This window comes from Malus domestica, chromosome 08 (assembly GCF_042453785.1).
Source record: "Malus domestica chromosome 08, GDT2T_hap1".
Lineage (NCBI taxonomy): Eukaryota > Viridiplantae > Streptophyta > Magnoliopsida > Rosales > Rosaceae > Malus > Malus domestica.
In genome coordinates this window covers 23,481,206-23,501,863 of record NC_091668.1, presented here as the reverse complement: position 1 = coordinate 23,501,863, position 20,658 = coordinate 23,481,206, and the positions used below count along the sequence as shown (strand labels likewise).

At 39.9% G+C, this 20,658-nt stretch overlaps 2 protein-coding genes across 4 annotated transcripts; one reads left to right on the top strand and one right to left on the bottom strand.

The window, feature by feature from the left end:
- Positions 1 to 1,181: 1,181 nt before the first annotated feature.
- On the bottom strand, positions 1,182 to 18,337 carry LOC103436461 (uncharacterized). 3 transcript variants are annotated; one of them, XM_008374886.4, is made up of 13 exons: positions 18,103 to 18,261; positions 17,950 to 17,976; positions 17,681 to 17,844; positions 17,318 to 17,435; positions 16,855 to 16,951; positions 15,795 to 15,901; positions 15,069 to 15,191; positions 14,839 to 14,992; positions 14,267 to 14,327; positions 13,792 to 14,159; positions 2,600 to 4,223; positions 1,722 to 2,119; positions 1,182 to 1,565 (listed from the first exon to the last, which is right to left on the bottom strand). In XM_008374886.4, the coding sequence occupies exons 3-12, from the start codon at positions 17,806 to 17,808 to the stop codon at positions 1,864 to 1,866; spliced, it is 3,036 nt and encodes a 1,011-aa protein (XP_008373108.1). In that variant the 5' UTR covers positions 17,809 to 17,844; positions 17,950 to 17,976; positions 18,103 to 18,261; the 3' UTR covers positions 1,182 to 1,565; positions 1,722 to 1,863. The 3 variants fall into 3 exon arrangements, with proteins under 3 accessions (XP_008373108.1, XP_008373107.1, XP_070683365.1); XM_008374885.4 differs by lacking the exon at positions 17,950 to 17,976 and having other exon boundaries at positions 18,103 to 18,337; XM_070827264.1 differs by lacking the exon at positions 17,950 to 17,976 and having other exon boundaries at positions 15,069 to 15,199; positions 18,103 to 18,263.
- A 378-nt stretch (positions 18,338 to 18,715) lies between these two features.
- On the top strand, positions 18,716 to 19,667 carry LOC139198294 (uncharacterized). The gene has a single exon (XM_070826771.1). It carries the CDS (start codon positions 18,829 to 18,831, stop codon positions 19,417 to 19,419), a length of 591 nt encoding a protein of 196 aa, XP_070682872.1. The 5' UTR covers positions 18,716 to 18,828; the 3' UTR covers positions 19,420 to 19,667.
- The last annotated feature ends 991 nt before the right edge of the window (positions 19,668 to 20,658 follow it).

Below are 20,658 nucleotides of genomic sequence, written 5' to 3'. Positions count from 1 at the left end.
TTTTGTAGTAATGAACAGGTTCATAGCATTTAGAATGTCTTGCGACTTATTTTGCAGTTCACGATAAAGGATATCAGTTCTTCCCATGATCTCCTGCAATAGATGCAAGATGAAAACAAATTCAGACGATCTGATTGCATTGTAAGCACCAGTAGCTTCCCCACACAAAGCATTTGTAGCAAATTTATCATTCTTTATTTTCTCAAATATTGTACATATGTATTGTCACATACTAAACCATAATGAGAACCCCAACGATTAGCTTCAGGTCAATGTATAGTACCGATTTGATTAGCTTATCTTCCCATCTCAAGTTCACAACAGCAACTTTGCAATGTTAACTGCTTGTGCAACCTGTAACTAAGTATAACGCTTTGGAGAAGTAATAATAACATTAACAATTGGACCTAAAACTAGATAACAACCACTCCTTTTGAGGCTGCAACTAATGCTATTTGCATATGATGGGCAAAACAATGCACATAATAAGCGAATGAACAATCTTTAGCAAATAATGATTGTAGCTCATTCCACTGACCTCCCATATTACTCGTACCATCATAGCCTTGGCCTCTTAACTTTTTTATAGGCAACTCATGGAAAGCAAGGGCTTTCTTTATCTCCCTATGAAGTGTCGATGCATAGTGTCTTCAACCCAGACAATGTCCAAAAAATGTTATCGTTGAAAACTATCATTATCAACAAATCTTAAAATAATAGTCATTTGCTCTTTGGAGCAGCATCCAATGCTTCATCGGCAAGAATACAAAAAATAATGTCTCCCACTTCTTCACGAATTTTTCTTCTTAGTATGTTAGCAAGAATGTTCAAAACCTTTATCATTAAACTTAGCTGTACGGTCTAAAGGATGAAACTCATGATTCGTCACTATAAATTATTGTCTTAATGATTTTGAATTTATCTAATTTTTTAAAAGATAATCTATAAATTATGTATTAAAATATAAACGGTTCGAAACATTGAAAAAAGTTACCGAATGATAACCACAAGAAAAATACGTGCCAGAAAATGTATCCCTCTAGAAGAGAACTGACCCTACGCGCACCATGTTCTTAGAAGAGAGGACTGCCCTGCTAACTCGACAACAACTTCTTTAAGGAAATTGACGACATTTAGAAATAAGGACTATCAACAAAATTACAAGAATTGAACAATAAAGATTTCAGAAGCTTGGAATCACATCCTCAAGAGAAGAGGGATCACAATGTAGACCTCCTCTCATCAGTTGCTCACATTTAATCTTTCTTTTACAAAATCATAATGTCATTTCAGACTTACAATGTATATTCTAATGCATTTTCATTCATACATGCACCCGAAAAATCTGTATGTTTTATCCCCACCCCCTAGAAGAACAAAGATAAAAAGTAAAATTAAATGAAACAAAAGGGTGTACTGTTTCACTGGTGGGTATAAATCACCCGGATCTAAGCACCAGGTACGATTAAGGGTAAACTTAAGAAAAACCATATGCTCTCTTCGCTGTAGTTACAGACACGGGGGGCGTTTCCATCATCAGCAAAGCTTTGTACGGAAACACCAACCTGCATCAATTAACAGATATCAGCTACTCAGGTAATTTGTATCAGGAATTAAAGCGATATCCAGAGATCTTTTTATGGTTTGTTTTGAATCATCTGCAGAGATTGTAAGTCATTGAACTGATAACATTAATGATTAAGAAACTCCCTAGTGTCTACCTCTGAACAAAGCTGGAGCTGGTGCATAATGACCAACAGCAAAGATGAGCAAGCGAGCCAAATAATCAAACTAAAAGAAGCATGAAGTTACTCGTAGTAACGTGATGGACTCTTCTATATTCGCCATCCAAGCAAGATTCTATCATGAACCCCTACTTTGTTGCAGAGTTGCTGAGGCAGCGGCTGCCTCTGCTATTAATGAGACAGGTTGACGAGCCTGTAGACAAGCACCTATCTCAAAGGGGTGCAACTCAGAGCCATCAAAAACAAGATTAACGCCAGGAAGGACTACTTCTCTGCTGTCTGCTTCTTCTTCCTCAACTTTTGTAGTGCTCACAGGAGGGGCTTCTTCAACTGGCCTTGTGGCAGCCTCATAAACAGGAGCTAGAGCATATGATCTAAATACCAGTAAATACAATGGAGTTTGAGAAAATTCTATAATACTATCATAACAAAGAAGCTAGAACATACGATCTGAATACCATCATATACAAAGAAGATACATCTGAATACTGTTCATATATATACAAGGGTTTCATTCATTATTCCTCATCCATGACTCATAGAACACTTCTCCCAACTGGAAATTGATTTATTAAGACACTTTAGAATACAACACTCTTCTCCATTCATGTCCGACACTCATTTACTATTACATGAAGAACCATGGGGATTAGGGTAAGATACTTGTAAGTGGGAAGTATCATTGTGTCCAAAGAAAAGCACAAACGTAAAAATGCAATGTATAGTGGAAGTTACGATGATCATATAGCAAATAGTGAATACTATAAAATGAAAATCTGGCTGTAATACTAAACATATAGATGTTAGAGAAAGGAATAAGATACAAATATAGAAGAGAACACTTTGAGACAAACCTTAGAATGCTTCCATCAAAGCTCAAAACTTCAGCTCGGGAACGATGTCGGTTAGCAAGTTTTAGTCTCTGATGCTCACTCGAGGCTCCTGAAATGGGAGACGATGGGTCGACAAGTGGATTCCACCTTCCACTAGCATAATTCATGAGATGTCGTGAGAAGTCCTTTGATTGCTCTTTTTGGTAAAGAAGTTTGGCAGCAGAACCTGTTGCTTGGTACTCTGCACAAACATCACGCAACCTTTTCCTTAAACTTTGCATTGCATCATGATGCTCAGTGAGTAAATCTTTTTGAAGTAATTGCGACGAGACCACTCTTTTACATATGTTATTGCACAATTTCGGACTAAACAGTGGCATTCCAAATTCGACGCTCAATGGAACCCATTCATACTTCTCATCATCAGGTGCAAAGTGTTCTGAATCTCTTTCTTTATAAAGTTTCAATAAGCGAATATAGCCAACTGTCCACAACTCTATCTTGTTTGCCATATCACATAAGAGAGAATTCAGTTTTGAACTTTCCTTCTCACTCAGTTCCAATTCCTCCCCTATGCAAGCAACTGAACCATCAGAGTTCTTTAAGGGTAATGGAATATCCATGGTGATGATTCTTCCAGATTCGTCGAGGTCATATCTACTGAGGGGCTGCACTAGTACAGCAGAATATTTCAGAAGTGAATTTAAACAATGTAAAAGTACACTTCCCTTCACTAGATTTCCTTCAAACTTGCCTCCCAACCCTCCAATTGTAGAACCATCCCAAGACCACAAAAGGGCTTTCTCACAACCGGCCAGCGGGGCAGGAAGTAAGCGTAAACATTGTCCTTTCATCAGAACAACAGATAGGGGTCCACATGCCACAGTTGAGTACAAAACTAATTTCATCCAAGGTGTCATGCATGAATACGAGGGAGGCCCAAAATTAATAGGACCTGCTGGTCCAGGAAGTACTGACGAAGGTGGAAGAGGAATCATAGATACAACAATATCATAGTCACGACGAAACAACCGATCTAACGTTGCTGTTGCAAGAGACGCCAAGCTTTCACAGCGAAGGATATCCACTCGGAATTTCTTTTTCTTCTTTAAAATTTCTGTTCCAACATCTAACCCTTTAGCATGTATCGGTTTCTCATTATTCTGGAGATTCAAGTCTGGTTTAGGGACTTCAGTTAAGCTGGTGATGTCTTCTGATAATGTACCAATTAATATTTCATCACTTCCTCTATCCGTAGCAGGTTCAGCCAAAACAGAACCTTCCTGAGGTATTCCTGATTTCACAGAAATATCATCATCGACATCAACTTCATGTGTAGCTAAGTGTTCTGATTTCTTAGTCAAGGTGACATCAGATATGTCAGCTATGAGTGTGGCCGCATCATTGTTTGATACCATCATATCCATGTTCTTGCAAACTTCTTCTGTTTTCACATCAGTTGCAGCTCCTCCTGATTGAAGGCATTCCAAAACACAACGGAGGCTAAATGCATGATTTGCAAATTCCTGTAGTTCTCCTTCAAATTTTGTCCCCTCTAGCGTACTCAGATCCTTACAAAGATCTGTAATACTAGTATGACCCAACTTTCCTGCTTCATACAGTGTCACAGCATGCGATTTCAAGCCTAAAAGAAAATACGAGAAATCAAAATGCATAAAATATTCAAGTATAAGACTCAAGATTGGAAGAACATATAAAAGCATGAAATGCAGATGATGACTGATACAAAGCACAAACACAACATTTTCAACAATGCACAAATACAACTTTTTGTACGTGAATAAAAATTTAATCTACAAGCCTTTACGTCATGCTTGATATTCTTCATGTAATCAATGCAAATTACACGAAGTACAAAGTACCAATTTTCAAATATGATAAATAATCTTATCAAGTAACAAGCATCACATGATTGATATTCTTTGTGTAATTAATGCAAATTAAATGCATAGGTCTATTTTTTGTAGTGTAATATTCATTGTCTTTGAGCCTCTCTACGTCACATGAACAATACCTAAGGTGTTATCTATTATGTCTTTTAGAATCCTACGCATATTAATTTTGTCCTTCAACAATTCACGTACTTTGTAAGCCTTGAAGTGAACAGAGAAACAACTTAAAGCTCTTGTCAGTTTGAACTTGCTTGTGAATGGTGAGTTGACTAGGCATGAGCCCAAGACACCATTGGCTCCGATGCCACAAATTTTCCATTCTCTCTCGAAGTGAATCCAAAAAACGAAAACTTCTTGTGTGATGCCAAAATTCGAATTGAGTCCAGATATCTCCTCTTGCTTTCCCTTACTCTCCATCCTACATGAAACTCATACTACACGGAAAAATTAGGATCTATTTGATGCATATCAGTTCTTCAATTTCCTTCGTTCTATCAGGTCCACATTCCTTTAGCTATCAAAAACATTCACAATGTTCTTAAGTATTCCAATGTATAGTACAACCTTTGGCAATCGTTGACAAGTAGCGGTTTCATCCCTTATGGAACGTCTGCTGGCCCACTGGTATGCAATTTCAAAGGAACTCAACTCTGGAATAAATTTGATCGAGTTTCTCGCCGAAGGAGATAATGGTGCAGCTCTTCCCCTCAAAAAGGTATTAAGGGGAAAGGGACACATCATTCCCTTATTCTAAGAGAACAAGACAATTCAAAATTCAATCTCTCTTTTTTTTTTCTTTTTTTCTTGTTTGAAAACGATAGTATACACTAAGATAATAGGGGAGTGGGCTAAACCTTACAATGGGCTTGCCATAATAACGTGGTTCAACTTCACATTTGGCGAGAATCAAACCTAAGACCTCTCACTTACAAGTGAAGAGGAATACCACTAGACCGTAGTACCAAGTGGCAATCTCTCTTTTTCATGATTTGAATATAATGCCCAAGGGGTACTACTCATGACACTGATAAGTCATCCCATTAAGTTGAGCTAATCCCTTTGTATTGAAGCAGTAAGCTCCAGCAACTTTCAAGCAGAAAATTGAATCGTTATCCTACTCATGAAAAATGGGAGATAAATAACAAATGATGTTACAACTGACGCAATGTTAAAGTCAGTTATGGCACTATCTGACGTTTCATGCAAGATGGCAAGGATAGTTTGGTTGCTGCGCAAGTCTGTCATAATGATAAAATATCAGGCTGTGTAAGGCATTATGCTTAAGTCGGCTTCCAGATTACAAACAATTGTAGACAACTGCTTAAACGTTCAAGCAGAAATACGAACATTATTTAAAGACTTTAAAGAAGCTGATTGAGCAAAACTAATAGTTGAGTTCAAGAAAGCCTGTTCTCCGATGTGTAAGCCAGATTCTGAGACGGAGTCTATGTCACTTCCCAACTCAAGCACAACAACAACAACAACAACAAAGCCTTTTCCCACTAAGTGGGGTCGGCTATATGAATCCTAGAATGCCATTGCGCTCGGTTTTTTGTCATGTCCTCCGTTAGATCTAAGTACTCTAAGTCTTTTCCTAGGGTCTCTTCCAAAGTTTTCCTAGGTCTTCCTCTATCCCTTCGGCCCTGAACCTCTATCCCTTAGTCACATCTTCGAACCGGAGCGTCAGTAGGCCTTCTGTGCACATGTCCAAACCCATTTTGTATACGTGTTGATGCTTCACCGCCCAACATTCTGTGCCATACAGCATCGCCGGCCTTATTGCTGTCCTATAAAATTTTCCCTTGAGCTTCAGTGGCCTACGACGGTCACACAACACGCCGGATGCACTCTTCCACTTCATCCATCCAGCTTGTATTCTATGGTTGAGATGTCCATCTAATTCTCCGTTCTTTTGCAAGATAGATCCTAGGTAGCAAAAACGGTCGCTCTTTGGTATTACCTGATCTCTGATCCTCGCCCCTAACTCATTTTGGCCTCCATTTGCACTGAACTTGCACTCCATATATTCTGTCTTTGATCGGCTTAGGCGAAGACCTTTAGATTCCAACACTTCTCTCCAAAGGTTAAGCTTCGCATTTACCCCTCCTGAGTTTCATCTATCAACACTATATCATTTGCGAAAAGCATACACCAAAGAATATCATCTTGATTATGTCATGTTAACTCATCCATTACCCACGCAAAAAGGTAAAGACTTAAGGATTGTTGATGCACAAAATCAGTGAGGACTTTGGTACAACAGAAAGTATTCAGTTTGTGAGCTTCGCTAGATTGCTCTGGTCATTAGTGTGGATAAGTATGTAAATGGATAGAGACAGGAAAGCAAACATAAGATGTACGTGGTTCACCCAGATTGGCTACGTCCACAGAGTAGAGGAGTTCTCATTAATTGTGAAGGGTTTACACAAGTACATAGGTTCAAGCTCTCCTTTAGTGAGTACAAGTGAATGATTTAGTACAAATGACATTAGGAAATATTGTGGGAAAATGATCTCGTAATCACGAAACTTCTAAGTACCGAAGTGTAGTATCGTCTTCACTTGCCTTATCTATCTCATAGGTAGATGTGGCATCTTCTCTAGAAGTACTCTTCCTCCATCCAGGGGTGGTATCTTTAACTGGTGGAGATGCACAAGGTAATGTATCAATTTCACTTGAAGCTTACTTGTAGTTTCAGGCTTGGTCAAGCGCGATACAAACCATGTAATAGGAGTCCCCCAAGTCGCCGAGCTAGGGGATCTGCTGAAAGAGGTGACAGACAAGGTAAGCAATCAGAGCTCCAAGCAATCAATCCCAGATCAGAAGTTTGATTTCGAGTTCCGGCTGATTGTTCTCATTCTCCCTATCTTGCAGGCAGCATGCATGAAGGATAAAGAGAAGAAAAGGAGAATAAATGATATAAGATACTTTTGCTTTTGAAGAAGTAACTTTCCACAGGCTTATTCTTGAACTGGGCTGAAGGGTTTTAGGTTTCCTCCAGAGTATAAGGCCGACTGAAGAATTTGAGGGTCAAAACAAGTCCATCAAATCTAGAGTACGTTCGACCCTGCTGATATGGGATACTTTTGCTGTTGACAAAGTAGTGGATGTTTTGGCACATGTTCTGTTACGCTTGTCTCCACATGCTTCCTTGTATCCTTCTCACTTTCCCTATCAGTTCCTCAGGCAGATGTGGTATCTTCTCTGGAAGCATAAGATGTTGAAGATGAGTACTCGAGAGCAATGTCAGGTAAGTAATCAGGTAAGGGGTTCCAGGTAGTCAGTTCCTGACTGGAAGCTTGATTCCAAGGGCTGACTGATTGCTCTTTTTCTCCTTGTCTTGCAGGTAAGAACAAGGCCAAAGGAAAAGACAGGAAAAAAGCATGATATGGGATACTCCTGATGATATGAGATATTCTTGCTCTGGTGTAGCTTGTTTGCAGAGGTATTATTGGGAGGGGGAGGAAGAAAGCTGAGTATTTCGAGAGGCTTCGTTAGGAGTGCCCTCTCAGATATGAGGAAGGGTTGAGCATTTTTGCAGGTCTGCCTGTCCGTTGAGGATGGAGGTCGACATATATAGGAATCTCCCTAACAACAAGTAGTAATGCTATTCCTTTACCCTGCTTGGTCATAGCACGGTAGTGGGAGCTGCCAACTTCACGTGTGTTAGAGCACTTTGAAAAAGTGGTCTATGGTATCTGAAAAGCTGATGTTGCGTGTGAAGATTACAGACAAGCTTTAGCCAAGGAGATCTGGCTCTCGAAGTTGAGAAAGCGGTGCCTCTTCGGTTTTCGAACAAGCAATCCTGTCGGGGATCTGGCTCTCGAGATTCGGAGAACGGTGCCTCTTCGATTTTTGAGAGAGCAACCCTGCTGGGAGTCTGGCTCTCGAGATTCGGAGTGCGGTGTCTCTTCGATTTTTGAGAAAGTAATCATGTTGGGAGTCTGGCTCTCGAGATTCGGAGGACGATGCCTCTTCGATTTTGGAGCAAGCAATCTTGTTGGGAGTTTTCTCGAATGTGAGTAAAGGTTGGGCATGTTTGCTAATCAACCTTGCCACGGAGCACAGAGGTTGACACAGGGACTTTCCAATTATCCAGCAGTGATGCTGTTCCTTTACCCTTGTGGGTAATAATATGATAGCTAGACCTTCAAAATTTATGTGTCTAAACTTTGTTAGTGCTGTTTCTTTGCTATTCTTTTACCCTTCTTGGTCATAGCGATGTAGTGGGAGCTGCAAGCTTCACGTGTCTAAACTTTGTCAGAGATCTTTGGCAAAGTTATCTGTGGTACCCATGAGCTGATGGTGCGTGTGAAAAGTGGATGATTGAACAGTAAAATTCACGTGCTTTCTACTTCACCAGAAATCTTCAACAGAATGCCCGTAATTTCAGCAAAGCTGAGTGTGCATGTGACAGGTGCTGACAAGGCTGAAAAAAGCAAGTGCCTCTTCGATTTCTAAGATCGGCCCTCATGGTCTCTGAGCAGCCCAGCTTTTGAGAAAGCAAGCGCCTCTTCGATTTATGAGATCGGCCTTCGTGGCCTTTAAGCAGCCCAGCTTTTGAGAAAGCAAACGCCTCTTCGATTTTTGAGATCAGCCCTCGTGGTCTCTGAGCAGCCCAGCTTTTGAGAAAGCAAACGCCTCTTCGATTTCTGGGCAGACGCCTCTTCGATTTATTAAGCTCCGTCAAGTGCAGATTTTTATAGAGGCTGGCATTAAGTTCCAAAGCACACTTGAATCTTCACCAGTAGAAGCTCCCTTCTTGCACTTCTAAGATCTTGATTTGTCCGACCTCTTCTCTCTTCAACACCTTTGAAAATGTCTGGCCCCTCCGACCATCATTTTGACTTGAACCTTGTTGAAGAGGCAGCCACGCCTTCACCAGACAACATATGGCGCCCATCCTTTGTATCCCCTACTGGTCCTCTTACCATTGAGGATTCCGTGATGAAGAATGATATGACCGCTGCGGTAGTGGCCAGGAACCTTCTCACTCCCAAAGATAACAGACTACTTTCCAAACGGTCTGATGAGTTGGTTGTTAAGGATTCTCTGGCTCTGAGTGTTCAGTGTGCAGGTTCTGTGTCTAATAAGGCCCAACGCTTATTTGCTCGAACCCGCCAAGTTGAATCATTGGCGGCTGAAGTGATGAGTCTCAAACAGGAGATTAGAGGGCTCAAGCATGAGAACAAACAGTTGCACCAGCTCACACATAACTATGCTACAAACATGAAAAGGAAGCTTGACCAGATGAAGGAATCTGATGGTCAGGTTTTACTTGATCATCAGCGGTTTGTGGGTTTGTTCCAAAGGCATTTATTGCCTTCGTCTTCTGGGGCTGTACCGCATAATGAAGCTCCAAACGATCAACCTCCGATGCCTCCTCCTTCTAGGGTTCTGTCCAGTACTGAGGCTCCGAATGATCCCCCTTCGGTGCCTTCTCTTTCTGGGGCTCTACCGACTGCTGAGACTTCTCCTAAGCAACCTTTGTGAATGCTCCCTCTTGTTTGTTTATTTTGACTCATGTATATGTACATATTTGTAACTTATCAGAGATAATCAATAAATAAGCTTTGCTTCATTTCCAACGTATTGTGTTAAATACACCAAAGCCTTCTTCACTGAGTAGGGTCGGCTATATGAATCTTAGAACGCCATTGTACTCGGTCCTGTGTCATGTCCTCCGTTAGATCCAAATACTCTAAGTCTTTTCTTAGTCTCTTCCAAAGTTTTCCTAAGTCTTCCTCTACCCCTTCGGCCCTGAACCTCTGTAACGTAGTCGCATCTTCTAACCGGAGCGTCAGTAGGCCTTCTTTGCACATGTCCAAACCACCCTAACCAATTTTCTCTCAACTTTCCTACAATTTCGGCTACTCCTACTTTACCTCAGATATCCTTATTCCTAATCTTATCCTTTCTCGTGTGCCCACACATCCAACGAAGCATCCTCATCTCCGCTACACCCATTTTGTGTATGTGTTGATGCTTTACCGCCCAACATTCTGTGCCATACAGCATCGCCGGCCTTATTGCCATCCTATAAAATTTTCTCTTGAGCTTCAGTGGCATACGGCGGTCACACAACACGCCGGATACACTCTTCCACTTCATCCATCCAGCTTGTATTCTATGGTTGAGATCTCTATCTAATTATCTGTTCTTTTGCAAGATAGATCCTAAGTAGCGAAAACGATCGCTCTTTGGTATTTCCTGATCTCCGATCCTCACCCCTAACTCATTTTGGCCTCCATTTGCACTGAACTTGCACTCCATATATTCTGTCTTTGATCGGCTTAGGCGAAGACCTTTAGATTCCAACACTTCTCTCCAAAGGTTAAGCTTCGCATTTATCCCTTCCTGAGTTTCATCTATCAACACTATATTGTCTGTGAAAAGCATACACCAAGGAATATTATCTTGAATATGTCATGTTAACTCATCCATTACCAACGCAAAAAAGTAAGGACTTAAGCATGAGTCTTGATGTAATCCTACAGTTATGGGGAAGCTTTCGGTTTGTACTTCATGAGTTCTTACGGCAGTCTTTGCTCCTTCATACATATCCTTTATAGCTTGGATATATGCTACTCGTACTCCTTTCTTCTCTAAAATCATCCAAAGAATGTCTCTTGGGACCCTATCATACGCTTTTTCCAAATCTATAAAGACCATGTGTAAATCCTTTTTCCCATATCTATATCTTTCCATCAATCTTCGTAAGAGATAGATTGTCTCCATGGTTGAGCGCCCTGGCATGAACTCGAATTGGTTGTCCGAAACCCGTGTCTCTTGCCTCAATCTATGCTCAATGACTCTCCCAGAGCTTCATTGTATGACTCATTAGCTTAATACCCCTATAGTTCATGCAATTTTGTACGTCGCCCTTATTCTTGTAGATAGGCACCAAAGTGCTCTTTCGCCACTCATTTGGCATCTTTTTTGTTTTCAAAATCCTATTGAAAAGGTCAGTGAGCCATGCTATACCTGTCTCTCCCAAGACTTTCCACACTTCGATCGGTATATCGTCTGGGCCCACTGCTTTTCTATGCTTCATCTTCTTCAAAGCTACAACTACTTCTTTCTTCCTGATTCGACGATAAAATGAGTAGTTTCTACACTCTTCTGAGTTACTCAACTCCCCTAAAGAAGTACTCCTTTCATGTCCTTCATTGAAAAGATTATGAAAATAACCTCTCCATCTGTCTTTGACCGCGTTCTCTGTAGCAAGAACCTTTCCATCCTCATCCTTGATGCACCTCACTTGATTTAGGTCCCTTGTCTTCTTTTCCCTTGCTCTAGCTAGTTTATAAATATCCAACTCTCCTTCTTTGGTATCTAGTCACTTATACATATCGTCATAAGCTGCTAACTTAGCTTCTCTCACAGCTTTCTTCGTCTCTTACTTCGCTCTTCTATACCTTTCACCATTTTCATCGGTCTTGTCCTTGTATAAGCCTTTACAACATTCCTTCTTAGCCTTCACCTTTGTTTGTACCTCCTCATTCCACCACCAAGATTCCTTTTGGTGTGGAGCAAAGCCCTTGGACTCTCCTAATACCTCTTTTGCAACTTTTCGGATACAACTAGCCATGGAATCTCACCTTTGGCTAGCTTCCCTCTCTCTATCCCACCCACACTGGGTGATTACTTTCTCTTTGAAAATGGCTTGTTTTTCTCCTTTTAGATTCCACCATCGAGTCCTTGGGCACTTCCAAGTCTTGTTCTTTTTTCTCACTTTTTTTATATGTACATCCATCACCAACAAGCGATGTTGATTAGCCAAGCTCTCTCCCGGTATAGCTTTGCAATCCTTACAAGTTATACGATCCCCTTTCCTCATTAGAAGAAAATCTATTTGTGTTTTTGACGACCCACTCTTGTAGATGATCACATGTTCTTCTCTCTTCTTAAAGAAGGTGTTGGCTAAGAAGAGATCATATGCCATTGCAAAATCCAAGATAGCTTCCCCATCCTCGTTTCTCTCCCCAAAACCATGGCCACCATGAAAACCTCCATAGTTGCCTGTCTCCCTGCCCACGTGTCCATTTAAATCTCCTCCTATAAATAACTTCTCCGTCTGGGCAATTCCTTGCACCAAGTCTCCAAGGTCTTCCCAAAATTTCTCCTTTGAACTCGTATCCAACCCTACTTGAGGAGAGTACGCACTAATCACATTGATGAGTTCTTGTCCTATTACAATCTTGATTGCCATGATTCTATCTCCTACTCTCTTGACATCTACAACATCTTGTGTCAAGGTCTTGTCCACGATGATGCCAACACCGTTTCTCGTTCTATTTGTGCCCGAATACCAAAGTTTAAACCCTGAGTTTTTTCTAGATCCTTTGCCTTAAGACCAACCCACTTAGTTTCTTGTAGGCACATAATATTTATCTTTCTCCTCACCATAACTTCCACTACTTCCATAGATTTTCCCGTTAAGGTTCCTATATTTCACGTTCCTAAACGCATTCTACTATCTTGAACTCTACCCTTCTGTCCTAACTTCTTCACCCTCCCCCGTCCAATAGGATCAAAGTACTTCTTTTGTGTGTCCTGTGTAAAGTTGATAGGAGCATATGCTCCCAAACAACTTTGAGTGGAGTCGTTCGAAAAGAAGTTTCTATGGCCCCCTTGCTCATTTAACACTGCATCCGGGTGCCGATGGAGATACAACGACCCTTGCTCACTTATCACTGTGCTCGGGCCACACAGCGCGCCACTTACGGGTGACGCCCTAGCTTTAGCGCGATTTCGTTCTGGATTCATTTTCATAAGGATTCGACGTAACCATGGAGTGCCAGCTGTCGACTACCTGACGCCCTCCCCCTCCTCCTTTACCCGGGCTTGGGACCGGCAATGTAAGATAAACTTACACAGGTTATGTGAATAACCTCCACTTTTTTGCTTGAGAAGCCGACTTGTGAAAGGTTATGTGAAAGGCTACCATCACTTTAGTACTTATTGGATAAATTTTAGGACAGAGAAAAATAAGTTCATGAAAACTGTAGTGCCACTTCGAGGAAAGCCAGCACATAAAGAAAAATTGTACGAGACACTATAGATGCTGAGAGCTCCCAATGAACTGGTACAGCAGCTGTAAAGAACATGCTGGTACCACTTCCAGACATTTAAACTGATATCTATCTTAAGGTAAGGTCTCAAGCACAACTGCTTAGACAACCCACCTTATCTATTTCAACCACATGACTAGTATGTCAGCAAAACTCAGATTGCAAATCAGAACTTGATGGTATTCAATATAATAAACTAATTCGGTCTTGAGAAGAAGAAACAAACCTGGTGAGACAGACCCCATCATAAGATAGGATGTTATGTTCGCATCAACAACAAATGCAACACGATCATGCAAAGAGTTTTCCGTCCCCGAAACATCTCCTTGTAGACTAGCTTCACCATCAGCAAACATATTTGCTGAGCTTGTACTACGACCAGAAGTATCTTCTTCACTGAGACTGTTTCTAGGAGATCCAGGTAAACTTGTATCTTGAAGCACAGATGCTGGATCAAATACTTTTACCGCCCATCCCAATCGACATGCAAAAGATGCAGCAGCCTGCAGCTGTGAAAGGTCAGCCTGTAATGTTGTTGCCAGTTCAGCAACAGTTGCATACTCGCTTGAAACAACAAAAACTGCATATAGTAACCTGAACAATGAAGCGTAGAGTATTATGATCCTGGTTCCACTGCAGGAAACAAAATTCAAATGACAAACTAACAATTAAGGTATCTTTGTACTAGACAACTTCCTTACTCCTCTATAGGATCTTCATAGGATTGCTCCCTGTTCGAAACAAATCCTTCGAGCCTGGAAACTGAACGAGAACATTTATTAATATTTCATCACAATATTCCACCACCATATAGAATTTTGTCTCCTTAGCACAATACATTAGAAGTTCAGTTTCATTCTTCTTAGTGGGGTTGGTGGGAGTTCGGCATGTACGTCCGTTCACAGTTTTATTTAGAATAAATGATGAAAAAGAGAAGGTACTTATACTCTAGGTTTTGGCTCAGATGCTAAGGAGTTGGGTAGAAGTACGATTGGTTAAAAGTTTGGGCTTCACCAAATACTTGAAAAGTTAAAAAAGGAAGTATAGGATTATATGTTGAAACTCCATGCTGGCACAACTATCAGAATATAGGACTGGATAGTGACTAGAAAAATTATTTGATCAAAATGAGTCAATGACCATAAACCATTTGCGTAGGTTTGGAAGGTAAAACCATGTAAATATTTGGGCATCTAATCCAATGAGGCAGTATACAAAGATAAAATCAAAAAGGTTAGAATTTGCATGCCAATTGTTCATCCATTCGACTTACCTTTAAAACGGTCATCCGGATATACAGGGACATCAAAGTATACTAATCCTCGTTGGTGAAGACCTTTAATAATATCTGGATCGAAGAGAATATATGAATTTGCTTCCTCTTTACATATTTTATCTATTGTTGCTGTTTCCTCCTCCGAGAGTTTCTAAAAATACGGGAAATTACTGTAAGGTCATCCAAAAAGCACATATCTAATGACATTGTCGTTTTGCAGTTCTCACCTTAAATTCTTCCAGTGTGAAATTCACAAGACAAATTCCCCACCACGGTTCAATTGTAAAATCCACAGGTTGTGTCGGTAAAAGTTCTTTTGCAATTGACTTGTTCAGCTTCCACATAATTTTCTGGATAGCTCAAAATAAAGTAAACAACAGGTAAAGGATATGAAGTTCCATTTTGTTGTAGTAACTATAATGCCTAAAGCTGAAGCACTCTTTAAGGTAAAAATATGCATTGCCATCATAAAATTATATAGAAGAAACTAAACAGTATGTCTAGCATTAATAGGAATAAAATTACAAGGCAAATGACAGTTGACACACAGCTCATTATGCATGACCTAAATCAATTTAATCTTGTGATGCAGAGTACAGACCTTCATCTGAAAACTCTAGAAATTCATCTAATTTAAATGTACAATTTGCAAGAGATGAACAGGAAGGACTTAAGGGATGCCAGCTCCTAAGTCTCCAAATTTGGAGACTAAATAAACAAATGCAAACTTCAATTTTTTATCCCCCAGGATGTCTTGCATTAAAGAATGGTTGGACTGAAAATTTGTAAGACCAGGTGTAGTTGCTCTAAACTATGCCATAGAATTCATAAATTGTGATGCTTCGTATATGCCGGGGTGCCATGCAATGTTTGTATCCAATCCAGATACCAAGTATGCACTATGTATACACCGTAACATGGACCATATACAAAACGAGCAAATTGATTAATACCTTAGATCTGCACTTGTTCATTATATCAATAAATTCGTTTCTCCCTATCCCTGTAAGGCGCAAGGCATCTGCAGCACTAAAATTGGGGATGCTGTCGTAAGGTTGTTCTGCAAAAAATGTGATATGCATGAGAATAAGCATAAGCTGATGAAGTGTCTCAGTGAATAAATATTTCACAAAACACACTCTTAGCACACTTGTTCAACTTGATCAAGCTCTATCAGCACCAGATTCTCTTTTATTTTCTGCTTTTTCTTTTTAAATGCAATGTAACTGAAGGGCATACTCTAGTTAAATTTTGTACATCTGATGAGAAAATAATGTAATGTTTTGTTGCGTCTTTTACTCGCATACTAAGCAATCGCCTGTAAGACCAATTAGCTCTTTCAACTTATTGCTTTTTCTAGATCTCTCGTGATACAATCAATCCTTTCCAACAAACAAAAATCCGTAATCTAATCCCTGTGAAGCATGGATACTCCAAAAATTTTAGATCGGGCATGTCAGATACGCTACTCCACCAGATATGTCCTGGATATAACCGATACTTCAAATCCTAGTTGCTAAAGTAACACTGTCCCTTTCGTATACCTGTATAAATATATATACAGACTTGTAAACTAATAAGCATCATCACCCATTTAAGTAGCTTCTTTTAGCCAAATTCACGCCCTTGCGACAACTTTCTTACATAGAAGTTAAAAATCTTCATTAGCATACATAAAAAATATACCTATGATAAATTGTGTTACTCAGGTCTCCAATAATTTAAATTGATACTGCATAAGCAGGACGCAAAATCTTTGAAAGCCATATGACAACAATTAATAGTTCCAACACAGTTTATAGTTTATACGCATCAATCATTGCTCCAGCAGACGAAATCCACAAACTATACCTTCAATCAGACAATTATTCTAACAAATAAGAGTGTTAGAAAATTAAAAAATGGGTAAGACACCTACTTTCTAAGAGAAACTGTCATACAAATCACAGTAAAAACAGTAAATAGCAGGAAACTTCAGCATACTAGGAAAGGATTTGGTAAATAAACTAATACCATTTCTCATAACTTCAAAAATCATATCGCAGTAATATCTGAAAGGGGATACCCTCATTACACGGCAAACATACTCCGCAAGGTGATAGGGAAATAGCTGCAAGTAATAAAATAAACACATTAACCGCAGAAACCTATTAAATAAAACCAAAAAAAAAAAAAACCTATATTACTCTGATGGCTGAATAAATTCATATGAAAATGAAAGGACAAAGCAAAGTATCAATTTCATCCTAGTTGTTTACATAAACAGTTTTTAACCCAAATAAATGCAGAATCAAAATCGAAAATTCAAAACTTAAATTCTCCAGTTGGTCTCCAAAAAGCTGAAGTTGTAAATAGTGTCGCTCTTTTCATTATCGGAAAGAAAGAGGCGTCCCTAGCATGTAAACTAAAAATGTAACTCAACTCAGACCAATTAAAAGAATGGACTTCGAATGAAATTCAAAAGTAAGAAGCTCACTGCTAAATTCCTTCGCAAGTACCGCATCATGTCTTCATAATATTCACTTTCTTTGCACACTTTCCGAGCAAAACAAGTGTTCCATGGGAGTCGTTTCTTTATGCAATGCTCAATTACCCTGCACGGAGTTAGCAAATTTAAGCCAGTACCAGAAACCAAGTACAAAACCACACTATTTTAAAACCTAATTCGTCTACTAAACTACTAGTGTAAACTTTTTTATGAAACATGACATTCCAGTCCTTCCACTTTCTCGACAAAACATTAAACTATGAACCCGAAACTATCATTTAATTCACAGTCCGAAGTACTTTAACCGCCTATTATAAAGAGAAGAATGGCAAAAGCATTAGCTACTCTAACCTTCGGTGCCATTCTTCTTTGGAAGACAAAGTGACTTGAAGCCGTTTCGGGAGACTCTCCCACGGGCATTCTTCTTTGATTGCTTTCAGTAACAACTGTTCCTCGATCGTTGCCGGAGCGCGCTGCATTTCCACTCAATTTCCCAGTAAACTGAAAATCAATCACTGCCATACGCAAACAATTCAAATCATAAACCCCAAAAATGATGAAAAAACCAAATAAATAAAAAACAGATCCGGAAAAACTCAAATTCAATTGCTTTTATTTACAGATTCCGCTGTTTTCTTGCGAATATCCTGATCGAAATCAACAATGGCGTCAGAAACCGATCGCATTTCCCGGAGAATATTGATTAGTAAATGGCAGTGATGGATCAGTGGATTGTGAGAGTGAATGAAGTGAAAGAGGAAGATTATGGATACCTGATGAAGATTCGAGTGCGGTGGAGTAGCAAAATTAGGGTTTTTCAATTTTGGTGCCTTGAGCTGGGAAGATCTGAGAAGAAATGTGAATGTTCAAGTTTTCTGAAATTTCGTATGTCTGAGGGGCGACCTGTTTTCGCTACTGTGCAATGGGATGGCATGAGGAAGGGGTGTGGTTCAAAAATTACGTTTATACCCCTCAGATTTGTTAGAAACTTCAAATCATGGTCTTGTTAAATCTTTGTAACGACCCACGGGGCAATAAAAGGAAGGGCAATAAAAAGGGGATTTTAACGAAAAACTTTCGGTATTATTTATTTTAATGAAAAATTATATTTTTATATTAAAAAGTTAATTCTAATACTATTTGTTGAATATATCATTCTAACTCAACAATAGTTAGTTAGACAATTGAGAATGTGGCTATATAAACTGTTGTCTCATAGTTGTAAATATTCATTCAATCAATACAATTTATATTCTCTCTAAACACTCTCTCTCTCTAGAATCTCTCTTGTTTCTCTCTGCCTTCTTCCTCTTTCTCTGTACAAATCCTTCATCTTTGCAATGTAGTTAACATGGTATCAGAGCCACCAAGCTCATGCCATGATTCTGGTGGTTCCACTTCTCATTAGTCTATTTCTAGTTTTACTTCTTTTCTCATTAGTTTCTTCAGATTTTCTTGAATTTTCCGTCAAGCCCTTCGGTGCTTCCGCTCTCTAGCAGATGAGCAATACGACTGTAATCGACAAGAAGGTCCTGAACGAGTGCCTCAATGAGATCACTGGACGATGGGTTCTTCATCATTTTCAGAATCGACGACGGGTTCTTCGACACCGACTCGGATTCCCATTCCAGATCCGTTTTGTTGGTCTTCATCCCCACCGCCCTCCGCCAACGGCACAGCCACAGCTGGGTTTCCCGGAGCTTCCTGGTTTGAAGAAGCGAGTTTTCGTACAGCTGGGTTTTCAAGATTCAAGTTCTCAGAAGACGAAGAAGCTGAAGAGCAAGAATCGGATTCACATTTCGCACACCAAGCGTTCATTCTTCTTCTACTGCAATCTTGCCAAGAGGTACATCAAGCAGTACAATGCAGTTGAGCTTTCTGCATTGGGAATGGCTATTCCTACTCTGATCACAATTGCTGAGAGTCTCAAGAGCAATGGAGTTGCTGTCGAGAAGAGCATAAGCACCTCTACTGTTGTCTCGAAGCTGGATGGCGAAGATGGACGGATTGTGTTTAAGGCTCAGTTGGCGATTTTGCTGGGAAAGGCTGAAGAACTCGAGGAGACCGCAGTTCCTGTGGCTGCAGCGTGATGGCATATATGATCAGCAGAGTTTGCTTTCTTTGCACTGTTGATTATCTACTTCTTCATTCATCTTGGTGGTGTTTTCAGAGCAATTTTCTGAATTCGATTTTCTGTGATTTTGATCCGTGCTCTGTTTTCTGGTATGGCAGAACGTTTAGACTATGTGCAGCCTAAGTGTTTGACGAATTGCCCATATTTTCTTCATCTGGATTCTTTTCTCGAATTTGATTTGGGATTTTGGTTATGTGTTCTTCTGAATTGTAAGAAAATGTTTGATTTCTGATCGAAACAGAGATGAATATCTTCGTTCATATCTTCTCTAGTTGGGGTACAGATTCAAGGTTCGCAGAATGTCAGGTTCCTTTATCTTGCACTCTATGTGTTTGATGGAATGTCGCAGTCAAAGTTCTTTGCTTCAAATTGCATAATTGTTAGAGGCCGATAGCCATAAGTGTTGAAATCATGAAAATTGTAGATAAATGAGATGTTTGTTGGGATAGAAAGGCCGATAGCCATTTCCCTTTTATGACCCACTTCAGAAAGGCCGATAGCCAGAAGTGTGTGTAAGTTGTTTGTTTCCTCCACAAGGCCGATAGCCGGAGTGAAAAGTTATGTTTTAGATATTGTGTGTTACTCCTTAAAGGCCGATAGCCGGAGTAACGTTCTTGAATAGTTTTTGTTTGTCGTTATTGTGTGCAACTCCATTAAGGCCGATTGTCGGAGTGCGGTTCTTGTTCCCTTTCTTCATTAAAGGCCGATTGCCGAAGAGGGTTGTGTTTCTTGATTTCTGTGATTGTAAAGCTTGTTGTTTGATGACTGTGGATGCTGCTGAAGCATAGATTGTGTTGACTGATGAATGGGAGATTGTTGATTCTATTGAAGACCAGATGGATGTGATTTCACCATAAAAGTGGAGATTGGACAAGTTTTGGGATATATCCTTGCTGCTGCCACGGCTGTTGTGGAACTATCTGCTGCCACAGTTGGATATGATCTGACAGATGTAAACCTGAACCAGTTGGTTGAAAGGGTATTGGTAGCTACAGCGGTGAATCAGTTTGAGGGGCTGAAATTCTTTGGGAAGTTGATTGATGAGTATGAAATAACACTGCTCTTGAGTAATTTTTCAATGCTTGCAGCCATGGAGGATTAATTGATGATGGGAACAGGGCTAGGAGTACATCGACAAGAAGGATTTCATTGTTCTGCAGCATTCATTCAATCTCAACCTGGGGATCCCAGTTGA

Excerpts from the sequence above, each read along its gene's own strand:
- LOC139198294 (XM_070826771.1), top strand. The coding sequence starts at position 18,829 with ATGAGCAATACGACTGTAATCGACAAGAAGGTCCTGAACGAGTGCCTC.
- LOC103436461 (XM_008374885.4), bottom strand. The coding sequence starts at position 17,808 with ATGCAGCGCGCTCCGGCAACGATCGAGGAACAGTTGTTACTGAAAGCA. Across the intron at positions 17,436-17,680 it reads AAAGAAGAATGGCACCGAAG|GGTAATTGAGCATTGCATAA; the intron begins GTTAGAGTAGCT and ends AACTCCGTGCAG. Across the intron at positions 4,224-13,791 it reads GATGGGGTCTGTCTCACCAG|GCTTGAAATCGCATGCTGTG; the intron begins GTTTGTTTCTTC and ends ATTTTCTTTTAG.